Source organism: Alosa alosa, chromosome 5 (genome assembly GCF_017589495.1).
Source record: "Alosa alosa isolate M-15738 ecotype Scorff River chromosome 5, AALO_Geno_1.1, whole genome shotgun sequence".
Classification (NCBI taxonomy): Eukaryota; Metazoa; Chordata; class Actinopteri; order Clupeiformes; family Clupeidae; genus Alosa; species Alosa alosa.
Window position 1 is genome coordinate 17,844,491 of NC_063193.1, and position 20,995 is coordinate 17,865,485.

The following is a 20,995-nucleotide window of genomic DNA, read 5'->3' on the forward strand; positions in this document are numbered from 1 at the left end:
TTTTTAGCAGTGGGGGCAGGCCAGTCATAATAGCCTAATAATAATAACACGGGGGTCCGGGGGTGTCTCCCCCGGGATTTTTGTCTTTTCTGGTTGCTATCACACTATTTTAAAGGGACACCAGGCAAGCCTGATGCTTTTTCTCTACGAAACTCCCCCTCGCCGGTCTGAAGCTCTTTTCCTTTCCTTTGCGTCTTCCGTCAAGGGTTTTCGCTGCTTATTCGCCAGCTCTGCCATTATACACACGTTTGCAACAATCTCTAGCGTTTCGTTCTGTGCTGTAAACTGATACTGCTTCGGTTGGCGGGTAGGATACACCGAACTTGCAAGTGGGATATTCTTCCTACAGGCAGTAGGGGCGGGCGAGAGAGCCTTTATTCGCCCCATAATGAGTCATTTAACCATATACCGACTTACGAAGATGATTAATTAACACGAAAACGTTGCCTGGTGTCCCTTTAACATGTTTTGAGAGGGACAGGCCCATCTTTTTTCTGACGCACGTCACGTTACCCCATGCATTATACCAAATGTCACTGCTTGAATAAATGAAAAACATAGCCTACTGAACATGGGCATAGTTCACAATGACAATGAAAACGTTTAGCCTACTTGGTTTCTGACAGAAATTACGTTTTGCGCCAACATATTGTAGAAACACAACCACGGCCTTTATTTGGTGAACGGAGGTGCAAATCATCTCCTTTACTTTCTTTGGTTATTATATAGTCTACGATTCACTTTAACCACAAATCGTTTTCCCGTCGCCACATTTACAAATGCAATTTACCTTCGTTAGGCTATCGGTGATACTTTTTGCTTCGAATCGCAATTGAGTGTGCATTTAATGTGACATGCCACATGATTTCCAAGAGGCCTTTAGACAGGCTCATTTCTGACTTCACTAGACTATTATTGCATTATGTTGTAAGACGTGAAGAAATGAAGGACAACTGCAATAGGCTAAGCTACGCACAAATTCATCATTCACTAAATGGACACAGAGAGACTCCAAGTTTTTCTTTCGCTATCATTGCAAAAAAAATAGCCAGGCTACTATATAGAAATACTTTCAAAATCCCTTTGAGTCGGATCTGCTTTTTGCAGAAATTGTGTCCGTGGTTTTTTTGCGAAATTGTTGACAGAAACTATTTGTATGGTGCAACCTGTTAAATATTAGTAGTTCATAAACTCCAACGTAGTGCCAATTTAGGTTGAAACTAAACTAAGATGGAACTTACGTTCAACTTACGTAAAAATGTAATGAATTGTAATGTAGTCTAATTGTGCAATGGGCTGAGGTGCAGTGGCTGCAGGATTAAAGCGAGCGAGAGATGCAAGAGTGGAGAACAGCTCATGCGCTCAAGCTAGAGCTTACATTTTTTTTAAAGGGCCAGTACAAATGAACTCGCGGGCCGGGCCGCCAATTGAAGAGTCCTGCTCTAGACCATAGATTATATTGCTTTGAAGTGTAAACAGCTATTTTGCAGTTTGGTAGTTTTGTCAGCTACTTGCTAAATTAGATTTTAAGTCTGAAACCTGTCTTTTCCTTCTCCATCTCAATACCACAGATTGCTTAAAATCACTGGAACAATTTCACACTGGCACACAACTAATGTGTGAGGCATAGCAGGACACGCATGAGGTCCAGGCTCTGTTAGATTTGTAACAGAATTAGTTACAAAAAGATGTAAGATAATGCTTTGTTTTAAAAGACATAAAACATGACAAACAAACAAAAATAACTCCCAGTGAAAGCTGGATCAGGTCATGTCTGACCACCAATTTTGGAGTTGAAATTGAAGTAGTTTAATACAGGTTTTGGAATGGGGTTACTCATGTCATTACTTCCTCTTTTTCAGATTTCACCATCATCTTTTTGGTTGAAGAAACATGTTATTGTCCAACGGGAACCTCACTTACCAGCACTACATAGTCTCTTAAATGATAGTAGTTTTATTTTTTATGTTCCTTTTCTGTCCTCATTATGTATCGAATAGTAAAGGGAACTGTAGGGGATCTGTACCCTGGTCCCTTCACTAAGCCCCCAAAGCAGAAGAAATGGGGTCGACAAGGCCGTCCAATGATATTCACAATTATCCTGGGAGTGGTGTTAGTGATGTCAGCCATAGGCTGACTACAGTGCTACTGCTACTACAGTGCTTGTCAGCGCAGAGCAGAGATCCTCAAAGTTGAATTACTGGACCTGAAGAAGGATGGTTTCATTATCCGCAATCAAGAGGGTGACATCATCTTCAGAATGTTTTTCAAGTCTGTGCTGGTATTTGCTGTGTTACTTTGTTAGAGGAAGTATCTGGTAATTATATTACCAGGCAGTTATGAGTTGGTTCACATTTATCACTGTTCATACGTTCTGTTTCCTTTTAGGTCGGGAACTCTTGATCTGGACTCATGCTCTAAGGAGGGTGGAATAATTCGCTGCAACCAGTCGGACACAGGGAAACTCAATTTTTTTTCCAGACCGTCTAGCCGACGGACACGGTGATGTGCTACCGGGTGCGCTGGGAGGAGCTGGAGGAGGGCCGCTCCGTGGAGCATGCCATGTCCTACAACGGCTCCCACTGGTATGGAGGTGCGGAGCGAGCCGTCCAGCATTGGCCCATGTCCGTGGAAGGCCAGGAAGCCCCAAAGCCTTTCATCACCGGATGACGCATACGCCAACCGCCAGGGCTTTGGTAGCATTCTGGAGCGCTACTGTTCTCCTGAAGTATGGCTTCAACTGCAGCCACCTGGAAATCGATGATCGCTACACAATCAGTTACGGCGTATTTGAGTTTGACCCAAAGAAATTTCCCAAAGTCTCAACCATGTTTCAGAGTCTGAAGGACGATGGTTTCTATTTCACTCTGTGGATCCATCCCTTCAACTACGAATCAGCCAACTTTGACGTCGCTGTGAAGAGGGAACTGTTCGTCCGAGAGCCCAGTGGACAGCTCCCTGCCTTAGTCCACTGGTGGAACGGTATTGGGGGCATCCTGGACTTCACCAACCCAGAGGCTCGTGAATGGTTTGCTTCCCATCTCCGAGCCGTTAAAACCAAGTATGGGGTTGCCTCATTTAAATTTGATGCCGGGGAAACCACCTACCTGCCAAAGCAGTTTAGCACCTATGCACCCTTGCATGACCCCAGCACCTTTACCTGCCGCTACACAGAAATGGCCATTCCATACAACAACCGTGCCGAACTTTGGTCTGGGTACCAGTCCCAGAACATCTCCTGCTTCTTCAGGCTTATTGATCGGGACTCTGTGTGGGGTTACGACCTTGGTCTCAAATCCATCATTCCTACCGTCTTGACCATTAGCATCCTGGGCTATCCGTTCATTTTGCCAGACATAATTGGTGGTAATGCCTATCCGAACGGCACTCTGGGGTCCCCGGTTCTGCCTGATCGTGAGCTCTACATCCGCTGGCTGGAGCTGTCAGCCTTCATGCCGTCCATGCAGTTCTCCATCCCACCTTGGGCGTACGACGACGAGGTTGGTGGAGATTGCACGGAAGTTCACCACACTCCACGAGACCCTAGTGGCCCCACGAATGTTGGAGCTGGCCGGAAGGTGCTGCACACCGAAGACCCAATCATCCGCCCTCTCTGGTGGATCGCCTCAGAGGACAAGGCAGCGTACAAGATAGACTCTCAGTTCCTCATTGGGGATGACTTCATGGTGGCACCTGTGCTGGAGCCGGGTAAACAGGAGAGGGATATCTACCTTCCTGCTGACAAATGGAGAAGCTACAAGGGGGAGCATTTTGACAACTTGAAGGGTCCCATCTATCTTACTGCCTACCCTGTAGATCTAGATGAAGTAGCATATTTTGTGTGGGAAGAATAAACGGTGCATTAATTACGGTCTAATGATTTTCTTGTTGTTTTTGCCATTCCATCAACAAAAGTTAGGCCTTTATTTGTGACGACACTCCTCAAACTATGTGGTGTTTTCTTGTGTTTCAAAATTGTATGACTTATCAATGGATTACAAGCACATGTTTGAAAGTGAATAGCACAAATCCTTATTTTCCCCATAGAGTTTGCATTAGCATTATAACATCATAAAGGGCCAATTAAACTGATTGGCACCTTTATCAACTGCCAGCTGCTCAACTAGGCCCCACAAAGAGCCAAGTAAACTGATTTGCACCTGTATCAATTGCCATCTGCTCAACTAGGCCATATAAGGCACCTTCCATCCAACTTTCTCTTCATCCATCTTCTTCCAACCATTCACCCATCCACCCATTCAACTATCTATCAACATCCATTAAACAATCTGCCTATCAGCATCTATTAAACTTTCTGTCATCAACATAAATGTAAATGTGAAAATCATTGTGTATGATCAAAAGTTTATGAAGGGAGTAAATTTACTCATCTAGCATAGCAACCACCATATCTACCCTAGCAACCATATCAATTACCCAAACAACAATCTAGCAACCATCATAGCAACCAACATGATTACCCAACCAGCATAATTTAGTATAGCAACCACCATATCTGCCCTAGCAACCATCTCAATTACTCAACCAGCATAGCAACCTTATCAACACGATAGTAACTATCTCTGTATTATTTGTTTTAATTCTAAGATATTTGACATCACCTTTTTTAACATTTGTATGCACTGGTAATTCCTTGGAATTGCATTTCTAGTTTTCGGCTGATGTCTGTAAACACCTCATTCTGTGTTTGTCTTAATTTAGCTTTGTCTCATGACTCATTTGTGGACAATTTTCCTTTTTACCATTGAATTTATTTTTTAAGAGAAAAAAATGAGAGTCTTCTTTAAATGTGCCAGTTATACCTTCATTGCTCTCAAAGTAATGTCTGACATAGTTCTATATCAGTGTAAATGTCCCATTTATGTTGAAGTGGAGCACTCCTAAGCCTCTGTATATTTTCTTTGAGCCATTGTTCAAAGTGATTTTTGTTTTATGCATGGGATGACAAGAAAGAAAGGGAATTTATTGACTTTGTAAATCTTTCATTTTTATTGTCTTATAGATAAAAGACCTGTAGTTTTATACTCCAGACACTCCTAAGACCTGTGAGGTATTCCACATTACTGGTATTATATTCCGTTCATTCTGCATATATTATTTTACTGTAATTTCAGTCTAAAGTAATAACTATTTTTTTTAACTAATGATCAAAAAGTGTTGGTTGTATATTTTGCCATAACTGCCATAACACTATGCATAGGTCTACATGAAGAGATGCACCTATCAAGGACTAACTTAAATGAAGAGTAATATGCTTATGGTTATTAATTTGGGCTACAAACTTGAGAGAGATCTGTATGATCTCTCTCATGAATATGCATCAGTGTGCTAGTGTTGCGCACGATTTCATATGCATTGCTTGTGAGATCGGGTTGAAATAGCTGAAATCTGTTTTTCACCCAGCCAGCCACACAATTGTGTGTTGCTATTGACACAAAATGTGCTGTCCCTGAGCACACTCAGCAGAATGATGTGTCATTTTTAACACATCACTTTTTAGAGTGTAAGACTACATTAAGTAAAATAGCAATAACAACAATAATGTCAATGCAATGTCAATGATTAATAATGAAAATAAACAAATACCATAAAAATACAAACCATAACTCATAAAAAACACTTAAGTGTAGGCTGAACAGATACGTCTTTCTCTTTCCCCAAAACTATCGGTGGAACGCAGACCACTCATTCACCAACTCATTCCACCAACGAAAAGAGTCTTGAATTTGACCTAGCATTTATGGCTGGTCAACACATAGACTGTATATAGTCTATGGGTCAACACAATGCATAATACTTAGTCTTTCCAAAGAAAAGTATAAAAGAATAATATTTCATTGTGATATTAGTGTTATGGGACCACACTGGAAAGTAGTTCTCTAATCTTCTACTGCCTTTGTAAAATACTGTGATCTGAATAATAAGTGAGAATGTAAACTGCACTGGGATGTACAGCAACTGTTATTGAGTTTTAAATGTTGCAAATGTTGCACATTTTTCATGGCTTTTCTTGTAATAGGACAACATCTTAGGTCTGTAGGCTATAGGCTACCAGTCACACAAGCAAATGGGAGTCTGAAGTAAAGTAATGTGAAAGAATTAACTCACCTCTGCATAAAACTGATTCAGGGCCATTTCTGACAGTGATCATTTTCCTTTTGTTGGAATTAAATCGTTTGAATAGGAAGGGATTTTGTTTGCTTGTCCCTTTGCTTGACCCTTTGTTATAACTCAAAGTGTCTGTAAGTGTCAAATAGGCTATGTGTCAAAACTAGTCTTTCAAACATTGACCTACACACACATTTGAACTATATGGGCTTTGTGTTCATCATCCTTGAAGTAGGCTACTCAGAGTTAGCAATACCGTACCTGAAGAGGTTATAGGCCTAGATGATCATACAGTATTTAAACTATTGAGGACCTTCGAGGATAGAGCACATCAAAACCTGTGAGGTCTATATGCCTCATGTAGCCTATGTATCCAAGGATGGAAAATCCTGATTTTTTTCTACAACCAACCACTAGTCCAAAATGTGGTCAAAACCCTCCCGCTCTCAAATGCGCAACACAGCGCAGTGTGAAACGTCTCGAATGTTTGTGCGCATGGCTATCAACGTCATTCCGGCGACAGAGCTTCTTCACTGGTCACTTCTTCTATTTTTAAAAGTAGGCTACTTTCGTGTATCCAATGTTGTGTATTTGACACTGATGTACTTTGCCAGAAATACATTTCCATGCATTCCTAAAAATGCATGCAAGGTTTGCTGTAGTAAAGTCCAAACCGAATAAGAATAAGGCTAACGTTCAGACGTCCATCAGTAAATTCTTTGCTGGAGTTAACAAGAAATCAGAAGGCGACAGTGCAAATAAATCTGGAATTAATCCGAATAATCTTCACCTTGGGATTGGATTGAAGGTAAACACTCAGTCATAAGCGCTATCACAACACTGCATGTTCTGCCAACCAAACAGTTATTTAGGGTGCTTCGAAAGCCAGTAGGCTTTCTTATGCAGTGTTGTTACCCTTAAAATAACCAACAGTTACCTTTTACCGCCATCTCACCTCACCCCACCCCTGTGTGTTTTTGTAAACAGAAGAAACACTGTGAGGATGGAGTGGAGTCTCCAGGGAAGCGGGCCAAGCTGTCCCATGATGGAGAACTGGAGAGCATGGACACTGATGCCAGTCTCAGTGACTGTGCCAGAGGTAAGGCAAGCCTGTAAAGCCACGCACTGTTGGTTCAGATAAAAGGCCATGATGAATTGTTCCTTCCTTTCTACCTTTTGTCTGCAGATGATGTATTTACATTTGAACATAATTTATATGATCAGTGAAGGCTTACTCATTGATGTTGTGACCATGCCATGTTTAGCATGTTTTATAAATGCTCTATATTCCCTCTGAAGAGCCAAAACCTCAGACGTCCAGAGGTAGCCTTTCGGGCACCACCCTGGAAAGACTGAAAGGCTTCAGTTGTCCCGGTACAGCGCAGAGCAATGGGGCAGAGGCAGAGCGGTCAGAAACATCATGTGGTGGGGGCCTCGTTGGCAACAGCAAAAAGCCAGCAGACAGCCCCACAAACACTAACAGAGAAAAGCCAGATGGAGTGGACGAAAAAGAGGAGGGGGGAAACCAGCAAAAACAGGTACACACATTATGCAGGCTGGGGTGACATATTTGCCACCCTTTAGAAATGTGCTTACTCTCTTTGGTATTGATGCCTGTGACTTCATCTCTTAGGCCAAGGGATTCAGCTTCAGTCAGTTCACGAAGGCTGGTGGTAGTGCCACCAAGAAGAGTACCCCTGAAGTGAGTGCTCCCAACAGGAGAACCAAGAGCATCTACACCCCTCTGGAGCAGCAGTTCCTGGAGATCAAAGAACAGCACAAGGACACACTCCTGTGTGTGGAGTGTGGCTACAAGTACAGGTTCTTCGGAGAAGATGCAGAGGTGATGTCTGTTGTTATTGTTGTTGTCATCAGTACATGTACATATGTATGTGATTTTATTCTTCTTACTTGAAGAAGGTCTATGACCGAAACGTATTTTCTAAATAAATAATTAATAAATACATAATTACTTAGCTAAGCTCCTGATCTGTGACCTTTGGTCATATCCAACGCACCTGCCCGACAAAAGAGGTGTGCAAAAAGCCTTCCTACATTGCACAGGGGAGAACAGTGGAAATACAGCCATCAACCACAGAAAAGACATGAGGTTGTGACTGTGATTGGTTGGTCATGCATGGACTTGCATAAATTCAGATGGCCTTTCACTGAGGAATATTATTAATGTCTTTGTGGTTCATTATGGGGTTATATTCGTAGATTGCTGCCAAAGAGCTGAACATCTTCTGTCATATGGATCACAACTTCATGACTGCCAGTATCCCTACCCACCGGCTGTTTGTTCATGTTCGCCGCCTGGTCTCCAAGGGATACAAGGTCAGAGCTGACATTTGTGCGTTATCTGGTTATTGTGGCATGAATGATTATTGCAGACATTTTGGTTGCAATTTGTTTGGGGGTCTCTCTTCTATAAAATGTCAGGAAAGGCCTAGTCTGTGTTTCTGTTGCTTTGCAAAATAAAATCAAGTGTTAAAGCTCAATTCCTGGATTCAGTTTCCAGATGTCACATGACTTCAGATCAGTTTTTTTTATTGCAACGTATGAAATGACTCATTCTTATCCTCTTGAATGTCAATCAATGTCCTGCCCTGATGTGTAGGTGGGTGTTGTGAAGCAGACCGAGACCTCGGCCATCAAAGCGTCTGGTGCCAACAAGAGTTCTCTCTTCACCCGCAAACTCAGTGCCCTCTACACCAAATCCACCCTGGTGGGGGAAGGTATCCTTTTTGATCTTCAAAGAATGTCTGTCATCTCTGGGACAGTTTTGTTATCCAAAGGTGTTCGTTAGGTGAATGCCAGATGTGACATTTTGTCATACCTGGGATGTCTGATTGAAAAGCAACATCACCTGGTGGATCATGAAGAATTCACCATCATGACATTAAAAGAAGAGATTGCAGAGATTTGCTCATACAATATAGCACAATAGCACATTTTTTTTAGTCCTTCTGTCACCAAGGCATGTCTTATGTTGATGTTTTTTGTGGATATGTCTTCAAAGCAAAGGCTTTCTTCGTGTTTGGTGAAGAGAAGGAATCCTTGCAAAAGATTACTTCTAGTATGAACATTATAATATGGAGCCCATCAAGTCTGCAGTACTCCATGCTCCTTGTTGTGCCTTAGAGAGCATTGAGATGTAGGCATGAGATAGGCCTACAATTATTATTGTGGCTTTGACTGACCCATAAGGTACATACAAATGTATGAATGTAACAATTATTTAGATGTTGGATCAAAAATCATAACAGACAATTTGTCAGACATTGAAAAGATAATATACTTAGCCTAAATAAAATGTATGTTTGTTTGTCAATACATACATTTCATGTATGGCTATGAACCTCCCTTCTATCTCTGAAAGGCCCTCAAATGTTTCAACCCTAAATTCTAAATTCTAATTTCATCCCTAACTTGGATGGCTCGTCCCAGATGTGAACCCTCTCCTGAAGTTGGGGGACCTGGAGGACGCTGAAGATGTGGTGCAGGATGCCCCCAACAACTACCTCATGTGTGTGTATGAGACCTGGGACAAGCAGACCAAGGAGCTTATTGTGGGTGTCGTGGTGAGATCTCAGTATTTTTGGTTCATCACCCTTGTTCATCACCTCTCTCTCTCTCTCTCTCTCTCTCTCTCTCTCTCTCTCTCTCTCTCTCTCTCTCTCTCTCTGAGCATTGCAAAAAGATTATTTAAACATTTAAATAATAATAATGAAACATTTAAAACTACTCTTGGTGATTTTCACCAAGTATAGTGGAATTTTAGCAACCAAAACATCAGGGCCATAACAAGATGCCTGCACTAGCACTATCACATGCCTCTTTGCCATTAAACACCATTTATTATGCCCCTCTCTCCACCGCTAACTACAGGTGGTTCAGCCTACCATTGGAGACCTGATGGTGGACTGCTTTACAGACAATGTTTCCCGCTCCGAGCTGGAGTCTAGAGTGCTGCGGATTCAGCCAGTGGAGATCCTGGTGCCGTTAGACCTCTCTGAGCAGACTGAGAGACTGCTGCGCAACATCTCGCTTGCCAGGTAACCACTAGGGCTACTCATTTTAACACTCTGACTGATCCCAGAAGATGGATATCATAAACTGGGATATCATTAACTGTATGGCTGTTTAGCCCAAATGGCTGTATGGTTCAGATGCACTATTATGTTTTTTAGTGTGATAAACAAGGCAGACCTGTTGGCCCTCTATGTATGGCCTTGTGTTGTAAGTTGTGTTGCATCACAATCACATGTGCTTATAACACCACAGAAGAAATTGCCAGTTCATGTTTATGTAAATGTAATTGGTACTGGTCTTAGTTGTTGTCAAAAGGATGTGTTATTTGCCTAGGTGAATTTTACAATATGTATGTTCAGCAAAATATCAAAATATGTTTACCACATTGATATTTGTAGTAATGACACAGACTATGTTACTATTTTTCTTACGAAATCAATTTTGCTTCAGTCATTTCTCTTAGAGTTAGTCATGGAGTGAATATGACTGAAGGTCTGAATATCTCATTATAAGTATGGTGTAGATTATTTATAAATGCCACATTATAGAGTTGTGACAAAAAGACAGTTGATACAAAAAGAACTGAAGTAACAGTGCATAAACCTAGAAGTTAGATAATCTGAAAATATGAGCGCTAAAATTTCATAGGCCTTTCCAGGCGTCAAGTATGTTGATCAAAGGTGTACAGACTTTAAAAGTGCACTCTTGATTGAAATTCATAACAGTTTTAATACAAATTTTTCTCATGTTCCTCTAGCTGTAAATCTAGTGTATGCAATTTTCCACCACTGGGTGTCAGTAACAGCTTGCAAATGTGTTCAATCAAGGTTATTTTATTATAATTATGTAGGCATATAGCTGATGCATAACACATTTATATTAGCTTGATTTTTGTTCTGATATTGCTGGAAATTGATAATGTTTATGGTACATGCGTGACATGCATGATTAAAAAGATTCTAGTCAAAAAGTTAAACAGGGTTTAGTCAGGAGAGAATCAGATGGTTCTCAAACTTGGAGCAAAAAAGAGAGACCATTTTCAGAGTCCCCGAGGATTCTAGTAAAGGCTTGCCTCAGTGTTTTCTTGAAAATTGCATTGTTTCCCCGAGTCCCCTGTTTCTAATTAGAAATGCAAATGAATTGTCAAGGAAATCTCCATCTTGGACATCATTCCCCCCTGGCCACATCAGCCGTCCCAGAAGCACTGTTTGATTTACCGTGGTTCGCTCTCCTCCAGCAGATGTGTGCTCATTATGCATTAATGGCACTCCCCCGTTGAACAGTGGGTTTGCATAATCAGCACTCATTGCCTTGCGTGCCAAGGACTTTTATTGCGATGCGTAGCAGGCGTTTGACTTGACACTGGCGAGAGAGTGGCACTCTGCTGGGCACTCTGTGCCTTCCAAATCAGAGGTGGCATCACACCTCCAAAAGTGGTAGTGTGGAAGTTGACGAAGCACTGACACTTCAATTGTGCGACTGTTGAAAAACTGGCATCAGGCCTCTGCATTTTAAAGTCTCAAGCAACGCTTTTCTTGCGAATTGAGTTTCTTTCAGTAATTTGTTCGGTTTAAACATTTTATGGTGCTCCGCTAAAATCTGAATAGCTTTGTTGTGTAGAAGTTTTGGGCTTAGCCATCACTTGATCTGGGTGCTCCCTCATCAGATAGATTTGGGAAATTTCGTCAGCTGAGCATTTTTAAACTAAAATTGTAGGTGTCAGCGCATGCTGAATACATTTACCTACACCCCCACACTTCCTCCACGTGTCTCTTTCAACAGCAGTGACCATAAGACCATTAACAAAAACAATTGACAAGCAATCAATATCAATACATACTTGAAGCCTCTCCCTTAAGATAAAACTCCAACATACTATATACTGTAGCTTCCAGAATTGATTGGTTTCACCGATCAGTGTTCTGTCATGAAAAGACCAGCGAGAATTTTTACATTTTCTTTTCTTTCCTCTTGATTGAATATTTAGTAACCAGCATGTTTGTGTACATTAACCATACAATATGATTAATTTTATATAATAATAATAATAATAAAGCTTTATTTGTATAGCACCTTTCATACACAGAATGCAGCTCAAAGTGCTTTACATTTGAAGCATGTAACACAATAATAGTCGGTCAGTCATTATCAATCACTTTTCTTTGCTGTTTATGATATACTCAGCAACATATCAAAAATATAGAAAATGACGTCTTAAGACTGGCAGCCTTAACCCTCTTACCCCCCACAAGCACACCATATGGCAACTGTGGCAAGGAAAAACTCCCATATTCCAGGAAGAAACCTTGAGCAGAACCTGACTTAATAGGGGAGCCCATCTGCTTCTGGCTGGCTGCCCTCCAATAGTAGCAGATGTAGAATAATCTGAAAATGTAGTCTACAGGATAAGATGAGTTAACTAAAAGCTTTCCTGTACAGGTATGTTTTCAGATCTTTTAAAAATATTTACTGAACTTCGCCTGCTTGATGTACAGAGGCAGGGTGTTCCATAGTTTGGGGCATAATGGATAAACGCAGCTTCTCCACTTTGTTTGTGGAGCACTTTGGGTACGATTAAAAGATTAGAATTGGATGATCTAAGTTTCCTTTGTGGTTGATAAGATATTAAAAGCTCAGAGATATATGAAGGTGCTATGCCATTCAGAGCTTTGTAAGTAATTAACATAACCTTAAAATCAATTCTATAGGAAATAGGGAGCCAGTGCAGTTCAGCCAACACAGGGTGATGTGTTCTCTCTTCTTAGTCTTAGTTAAAAGTCTAGCCATGAGAGTTCTGTATGAGTGCCAGTTTCTTTAGATGTTTTTTGGGAAGACCAGTGAAAAGTGCATTGCAGTAGTCTAACCTGCTAGTGATAAATGTGTGAATTAGTTTTTCTGCATCTTGTTGAGTTTCTCAGGGCGCACTTTGGCAATGTTTCTCAAGTGGAAATAGGCTGTCTGAGTAACTTTACTGATATGGGGCTTAAAACTTAACTCTGCATCTAAGATGACACCGAGGGTTGTTACTTTTGGTTTGACCTGGTGTGCCAAATTCCCCAGATTACTAAGAATAATATCTCGCTTTAGTTTTGGTCCAACCAGAAGTACCTCTGTTTTGTCATCATTTAGTTTCAAAAGTTTTTGCTCATCCACTGATTAATGGAGGTTAGGCATGCAGTGAGGGAGCAAAGGCCATCTGTTAGTTGGCTCCACAGAAAGATACAATTGGGTATCATCTGCGTAGCTGTGGAAGTTTACATTATGCTGACTTATGGCGTTTCCCAATGGAAGCATATATAGAGAAATAGCAGGGGACCAAGGCAGCTCCCTGGGCCAAACCAAAAGGCAAGTCATGTTTTCAGATACATGATCTCCTAGACTGATATAAAAATCTCTGCCAGTAATGTAGGTTTGAAACCAGTTTAGAGCATTATCAGAGAGACCCACCCACTTCGCAAGGCGGTGAATTAGGATGCTATGATCAATGGTGTCAAATGCCGCACTCAAATCCAGAAGAATAAGGATTGAGACTTTGTTTGAGTCGGTAGCTAGTCTGAGATCATTGACTATTTTTACTAGAGCCGTTTCTGTGCTGTGATTTGATCTAAAACCTGATTGGAATTTTTCAAGGATACTGTTTTCATTGAGGAAGGTATTTAACTGATTACAAACAACTTTTTCAAGTACTTTGCTCAAAAACGATAGATTTGATATAGGCCTGTAGTTGCTCAGATTGGTATGGTCAAGATTTGACTTTTTAAGTAAAGGTTTCACAACAGCGGACACCCTTGCCACACCCTTGCTGTATCATTAAGTAAGATGATGTTCTAGATCTGTCTGGCCACTAGCTGGGGATTACGCACACTGCAGAGCTCTCCCAAAGGAAAAAAAGAAAAATGAAGAAGCCATTATTGGAATGGAACTGTTCCATCGCTCTCCTCAGTCAGATAACTTATCATATGCCATGATGAGCACATATTTGCAGATAGCTGTTCTCCACTCACAGATCTCTCGTGTTCTGTTGACTGTTGGATAAAATCTGCTGGTAAACAATACAGCCTTGGCATGAGTGTGTCTCTTGCTGCGAGTGTGTCTCTTGCTGCTGTAATTAAGAGATCAGAGACTCTAGGTTGCTGCTTGGGAGAACACCACATTTGTTTGATTGTGTCTGTTTGCTGTTTGTTCAAGCCTACTAATTCCTGTGCAAAATTGATTAGGGGTAAAGCACTTCAAAAGTCTAAGTCCTTACTGTAGAATGCTGAAAGCCAGGATTGTACCCCCTCCCTCTTCTCTAGCACATGGAGTGAACTGGGTTGACATCTCAGTTTGTGAGAAGTTTTCTCTCTCTGTTTGTGCTCAGGGTTACCTTTTGAGAAAGAGAGAGAGAGAGAGAGAGGTCTAGACAGGGTTATTGTCTTTAGATTTCCCCGGAGGACGTCACACTCACAGAGCAGAGCTTGAAAGAGCAGCTCGACACGTTGGGCCGAGGGCTGAAGATCAATTTGAACCGGACTCGAGTCGGACATCGGCGCTGCTCGGAGAGGAGGTTAATGTGGGAACAGAAACTCGCTTTTCTTGAGCTGTGCCACTGGGGGTCTTTAAGCTCATTTAATTAAAAGAGTGACCTGACCTGGGGCAGCCTATCCCCCAAACAAAACCAAGTGGAGATTCCGGGTTGGTGAAGGGGTGAGCTACCTCTCTGGTATGTTTTGTTTGGTCCTTGGTTAAAATATGATGACATTTTTATTTTGGGAAAATTCTTAAGAAATTTAGATATAAACATAAACAAATGTGACTTCATGCGCAATTGCTGACCTTACCTTTAAATTGTTTATTCATTGGGTGTCTAGTAGATTCCTGTTTTGCCTGTGTTTATGGTAAACAAACTTTGCTCCATTTATTTATAGACCTGATTGATCTGGAGATTTACTCTGACCAGAGCACTTTTCAGTGAAATATTCCTATTTATATCCATGAGGCCTCGACTTGTTTTGTTTTATCGTTTTTTTGGTGAAAAGCTGCGTGATTGCTTTGTTTCCTTGCTCTGAGCAGAAGTGAAGTCCCAGTAGGTCTTCTCAGATGTTATGAAATGTCTTTGGTTTCATGTTCTCAATTGACTCTTTAACCTCAGCCCTCTTCTGCATAGCACACTTCAATTATTAACGTATGATAATAATGTCAACACCACACTGTACGTGAGCTTCCAAAGTAAGTTTGCCAAAAAGTTTGTCATCATCTGGTTCGGTTGAGATGATGACTATGTTTTTGCAAATTCCTGTGTGTGTGTGTATGAGCATGGAGAGGTGTAGGTCTGTCCATACAGTGTGTGTGTAAGTATATGTGAGTGTGAGTACCTGTGTGTGTGTGTGTGTATATGTGTGTGTGTGTGTGTGGGATCCAATGCTCAGAGGGAGACGGAGAGGCCTAATTAGGCGTAGCTGTTCTGATTTGTGGGACCTGGAGAAGGGGGAAGGCCTGCTAATTTGCCATCATCTCCCAGCGCCGTAAGATGAGTGATGAGGAGGGGATTCGATTAGCACAGGGGGATGAGCGATGTCGCTCGCTTTCACTCTCCCGCTCTCTATTTCAAATCTCTCCCTCTTTAGCTCTCTCTTCTTTTTTCTCTCTCTCTCACACACACACACACACACACACACACACTTTCTCTCTCTCTCTCTCATGATGGCTGAGGAATTATGTACACCTCTGTTTTTCTTGTTTTGTCCCCTTTCTGATTATCCTGTCTTTATTTTTTCATCTTTCATTTTCCAATTTACAAAATCGCCAGATTTTGCAAGCATTTTGGTCTAATCACTTGTAGTTCTTTTCCCCTTCTGGCTGGGAAATTGGGGATCTTGAGCACTGTATTTTTTGTATTTACTTCTGATGAGTACCAGGCATCTGAGAGGGTTGTGTTGCCTCCTGTCGCAGTGTATCTCTACAGTACTTAACTAGAGCATTCTGTTTTAATTTAACCCTTGAATGGCTTTGGAAAGGGCACTGCTTCAGGTCTTCCATATTACATCTGCAAATCATAGCACAGCCATTTGAATCCTGTTAACCATTTAAAAAGGGCATTCCAATTATCCCACCGGGTTTTTATTTCATACACTGTACCATCATGCACCTCAGGAGTCCAGTGAACCATGCCGGCATCTTGGAGTGCTTTTCTCCCAGGTGCACCCTGACAGGCGCTGCAGTTCACACAGTGTGACTGTGTGGTGTAACACTGACGTCAACAGAGGCAGAAATTCTCAGCAGAGCAGATTGAGAGTTGTTTTTTCTCTCTTGGAGAGAACGTATTATGAGGGGGTCTGCTGGAGGGGTTTTGTTGTTGACATTGTATGAACATAAAAGAGTGCGTGTTTGTGTGTGCGTGTGCGTGTGTGCGCGTGTGTGTGTGTGTGAGTGCAGGTGAGGGTAGAGCTCTAGCTGTGCTTTTTTGATTGAAGGGACTTGCAGCACATATATTTTTGGTTTAAAAGAGTGTGAAGATGCTTCCTGCTAGAGGAGCCTATTGGTGCATTTCTGCTCTGGAACCTGAGGCAAATCAGAGTGGTCAGTTCTGGACACTCATGAAATGGAAGCCTTTACCTAAATTCTCCTCCAGCTATATGTTCGGAAACTCCAGTATATAGTTGAAAGATTCCTCAAATCAATGAAATGTTTGTGTACATTTGTGCTTTCATGGTGTCTTGTCATGTTGTGGTGCCAACATTTTGTAAAGTCAAGAAGTTGACACGTTTCTCCAATGATCATATATCTTCTAAACATATTGAGACCTGGAAGGAATACACTCTGCACAAAATACAGTTTGAAATACTAATACACAAACTACTGTTTGATGAATATGCTTGTAAAGCTGTGGTATCTCAGGTGAAGGGTTTTTGTTTTGGCTGCCTCTACAGTATATGGGGCTTTGTGGTCTCTTAGCTCCCTTCTAATGAGACCCTGTGAGGGTTATGGAGGCTAAGCCCCTGCCGACAACGCCAAACCCTTCCCCTAAGTGAAGTAAAGCAGAGGTTGAGCTCAGAATATGCAACACTTCCCTGGAGTGGTGCCTAGGGTTCAGGCTTCAAGCGTTTTTACACTGTCCATGAAAGGCAATTTAATCAATGAGTGTTATTGGTAAAAATAATAATTTCATGAAATCGACTGACCAGCAGCAAATGTATTGACAGTGGTTACACTTCTGTTTCCTGTGTAGGGTAAGAAGCTTCAGTTGGACCCCAGCTCCATCTAGCCTACCTGTTGCGGTCTCCAATGCTTGGAGTCCCCTATATCACTCTGACACCTTGGCTTCTCGGTGCGCTCCTCTGTGACCTGTGAAAACGGTCATCTAATGTCTTTATGTATTGATTGGCTCCCTCGCCTGCAGTGAGGTTTTATTAGCCCCATCAGTCTGCTGATAGAAATGCCCTTCCTGCCCTTCAACCCCCCCCCCCCACCCCACCCCCGAGGTTTATGGTATGGTAACCATATTATGGTTGTGGAGGGCAAGCCTATTGGGAACTGTTGTTTCTGTACTGATACCTTTGCAACAGTGAAGATGTCAGTTATTATGAGCAAGTCTTGCCATTGTATTGTGATTGTCTGTCTACAGGGAATGGCTTAACCATTTTGAGATCTGAATTTGAATAAGTTGGTCATGTGATTTCTTTGAGAAAACAACTGTGAACTTCACTATGCGGTTGACATTTACAGTTGTACTGGCACCTGGCCTGGGCTAGTGGCAGTGGAGGGAATTAATTATGTTTGTTATTTCAATATTATTCGTGGTCATTGGCGAGAGAGTTGTTAAGGTCTTAAGGGGTTATCTCATTCTCAGGTTGGAATTGCAAAATAATTTCAGGAGGAACCAAATCATTTGCTATAATACATTTTGTGATATCCTGGCTGTAGCTAAGTAAGATTAGTTTCCATTTTGTATGTTGTAAACTTTATTTGTTTCTTACAGGGCTTTGAATAATCTTTCTGAATTTGATTTTGCCTTACTAGAGAAAGCATTTCCTATATCCAAAACGTGTGTGTGTGTGTGTTTGTATGTGTTGTACATCTGGCTGGCTGATGGCTGAAAAGAAAGGATGTTGCGGCGCTCTCGCTGAAGCCATGTGCTCGCCGCCGTCACCCTGGCAACAGCACAGAGACCACAAAGAGAGCCGAAGTCCTTGAGAGTGCTGTGGGGCTGAATGGAGGGGAGGAGTGCGAGTGAATGGAATGATGATGGTAGCGGAGAGGAGGAAATGTGTTTCTTATATTTTCTCTCCCTCATGTTCCCTAGCTCTCTCTCTCTCCCTCTCTCTCCTCACTCACTCAACTCACTCAACTCACTCACTCACTCCTCACTCACTCACTCACTGTTTGGGTGAACTCCAGTGAGTGGAATGCATACTGTAGGTGTTGTTTGGCTCCTTGCAGCAATAAATGCTTATATATATATATATGGCTGTTTGGAAATATCACCATAATCATAATGAAGCACTTAATTAAGCATGCATTCTTCTTTATCTTTGTATGATTAGATTATTAAGGCACTCTTTGACAACACTGCTTGCAATTCGCATGAGGCATTTTGTTCACTTCTGCCTTTGCTTTGGAGTCTGTCAGTCCCCATTCAGCGGAGGAGCGCTTTGACTGTTTGGACTGTTCTGTTTGTTGTGAGACACAATTTGTTCTGACTCTCAGTGGAGGGCTTAGATAGGGCTTGTATTTCTCCTTGACTCAAGGGTAATACTGTAACTAAGAGCATTCTTGGCTTGATGGGAAACTTTCAATCATTCAATCATAGGCTATTTCAATCATTTATGTTGACCTCTTCTCATCCCCTTGCCTGACCTCAGTGTCCCCCCTCCCCCTCTTTTCCAGTGTGCAGGAGGATGACCGCCTTCGCGTGGAGCGACGCGAGAGCGCCCAGTTTGAGTATGGCAATGCCATGAACACCGTGAAGGGCTTTTACTCGGACCCATCTCATCAAAGCCAGGATGGAACAGAAAAGGGTACTCTCTTAGTCTGAATGGGCTTCTTCTCTTCCTGCGTGCGTGCGTCGGCGCGTCGCGTCGCGTCGTCGCGAGTCGCGTCGCAAGGCGTGCAATGCGTCGCGTGCATGCATGTGGCAGCGTCTGCATGCTGCTGTGATGTGATTTGTCTGGCCTGACAGGGGTCAGTGTGTGTGGGCTTGTGCTGTGTAATTGAAAAATCATTTCTTCCGGGGATGGACGTCCTGATCAATACCGCCCTGTCCTTTCCACAGTGTTTGATGAGGCAGACCATGCGTCATGGCTGGACCTAACTTAGAAAACGGGCTCTCTGTTATCTTCTAAAACCAGTAAACTTCAGCCTCCCTGTGAAGTAGGAGTTTTCTGTCTGATGTGCTTAGTAAATCCAAATAATATATAAATATTTTTTTTTTTTTTTTTTTTTTTTTTTTTTTTTTTTTTTTTTTAACCCCCCCAAAGACAGGTAATATAGTACAACCATGAACTCACAAGCATCATACATTAAGTAAGTATGGGGAAATAGCCAGACAGCACAGGTAAGGGCAGAACAGGATTCTGATCATCTGTCAATAAACTGAAACAGCAAAATACAGGATGCATATGTAAATAAATAGCCTATATAAAACAAAGCAATACAAAATAAGATATACATATAAAGTCGATGTGGATCAGGTGCTACACCAAAAACTACAATTAAACAGCATGTATCCAACTGGGCTTGAAGAATTTCTGAGAGGGTTTTGAAAATAGAATTCCGATAATGTTCAAGTTTGTGGCAAAGAGCAAACATCACTAAGATGGCAGGGATTATCTCTACACTTGACAAAATTGTTGTCAGTCTGACTGTTGACTCAGTCTGCTTGTCGAATGACAAAACAACTTTGCTATATTATTGAAATGAGGGAATTGAGTTTTGTGTTAAAACAGGTCTTCTCAGGGCTGTTTTGGGAGTAGGGAGGGGAACTCAGGGAAGGTGTTGGAGACACTGTTCCTTGCTTGAAAGAACCGTTTTTGTTCCTTTGTTAGAACGTTTTGTTGGCGGAAAGGCTTTAAACTTGCATCACCAGAGCGTTCACACCGGCAAAAAGAATGCAAGGTCTTCACTGCGTGCTGGCTTGCTGTCCCTTTTTATTGCAACTTTATTTATGTTTAGTGCTGTTGTCTTTTTTTATAACATCATTGCACTGACGTACATGTACATAGTGAATCACTATGACGCATTGGTTTTCATGCAGTCTCTTTCTCTCTCTCTCTGTGTTTGTATGTGTGTGTGTTTGTTTGTTTAATGTTGCTTATGTTTTATTTGTCATTACCCAGGAATTTACTCTTATTACAACCTGGAGCGACCCATCATCTGTTGCCTTGGTCCAATCATCCAGTATCTGATGGAGTTTAAGCTGGAGCGAGTCCTGCTCTGCAGCAGGTGTGCCCCCACCTCACCCCACCCTCACATCCCTTGACTGACTATTTGCATTTATCAAAGGACCCATCCTTAAATGGCAGGGAACATTGCTTTTTCTCACAGCTTATTCTAACTATTTGTCCACCCCTCCCCTTCATGTAAGCTCTGTTAGGGGTTGAGCCAGCATTGTCATGGGATTGCTGCTGATGTGGGGATGATATCAGGAGAGTGTTCCTTGCTTCTGCCTGAGGAGCTTTTACATGCTTTGTGTTTATTTGTGTCACAAATCCAGCTTTAATTAGCATGCTAACACTCTGCACTCTCTTGGTAAAAGTAGTCATAATTAACTTTTGATTAAAGGCGCTGTTTAAAGATAATAACTGTGTCTGATTTGCCAGGCTCTCTAATTACTTTTAATTATGTATGCCTCATC

General features: G+C 41.8%; 1 protein-coding gene and 1 pseudogene across 1 annotated transcript in view; both read left to right on the plus strand.

Annotated features, from left to right (window-relative positions):
- Positions 1–2,155: 2,155 nt before the first annotated feature.
- LOC125294613 lies at positions 2,156–3,874 on the plus strand (annotated as a pseudogene).
- A 2,753-nt stretch (positions 3,875–6,627) lies between these two features.
- msh3 (mutS homolog 3 (E. coli)) overlaps positions 6,628–20,995 on the plus strand; it is a 41,875-nt gene continuing 27,507 nt past the window's right edge. Inside the window, exons 1-10 of the mRNA XM_048243082.1 lie at positions 6,628–6,937; positions 7,117–7,228; positions 7,429–7,667; positions 7,763–7,972; positions 8,350–8,466; positions 8,750–8,867; positions 9,580–9,713; positions 10,021–10,187; positions 19,030–19,160; positions 20,478–20,583. Of these exons, the coding sequence (XP_048099039.1) occupies positions 6,770–6,937; positions 7,117–7,228; positions 7,429–7,667; positions 7,763–7,972; positions 8,350–8,466; positions 8,750–8,867; positions 9,580–9,713; positions 10,021–10,187; positions 19,030–19,160; positions 20,478–20,583 (1,502 nt within the window). The 5' untranslated portion in view covers positions 6,628–6,769. The remainder of the gene's footprint in view (positions 6,938–7,116; positions 7,229–7,428; positions 7,668–7,762; positions 7,973–8,349; positions 8,467–8,749; positions 8,868–9,579; positions 9,714–10,020; positions 10,188–19,029; positions 19,161–20,477; positions 20,584–20,995) is intronic.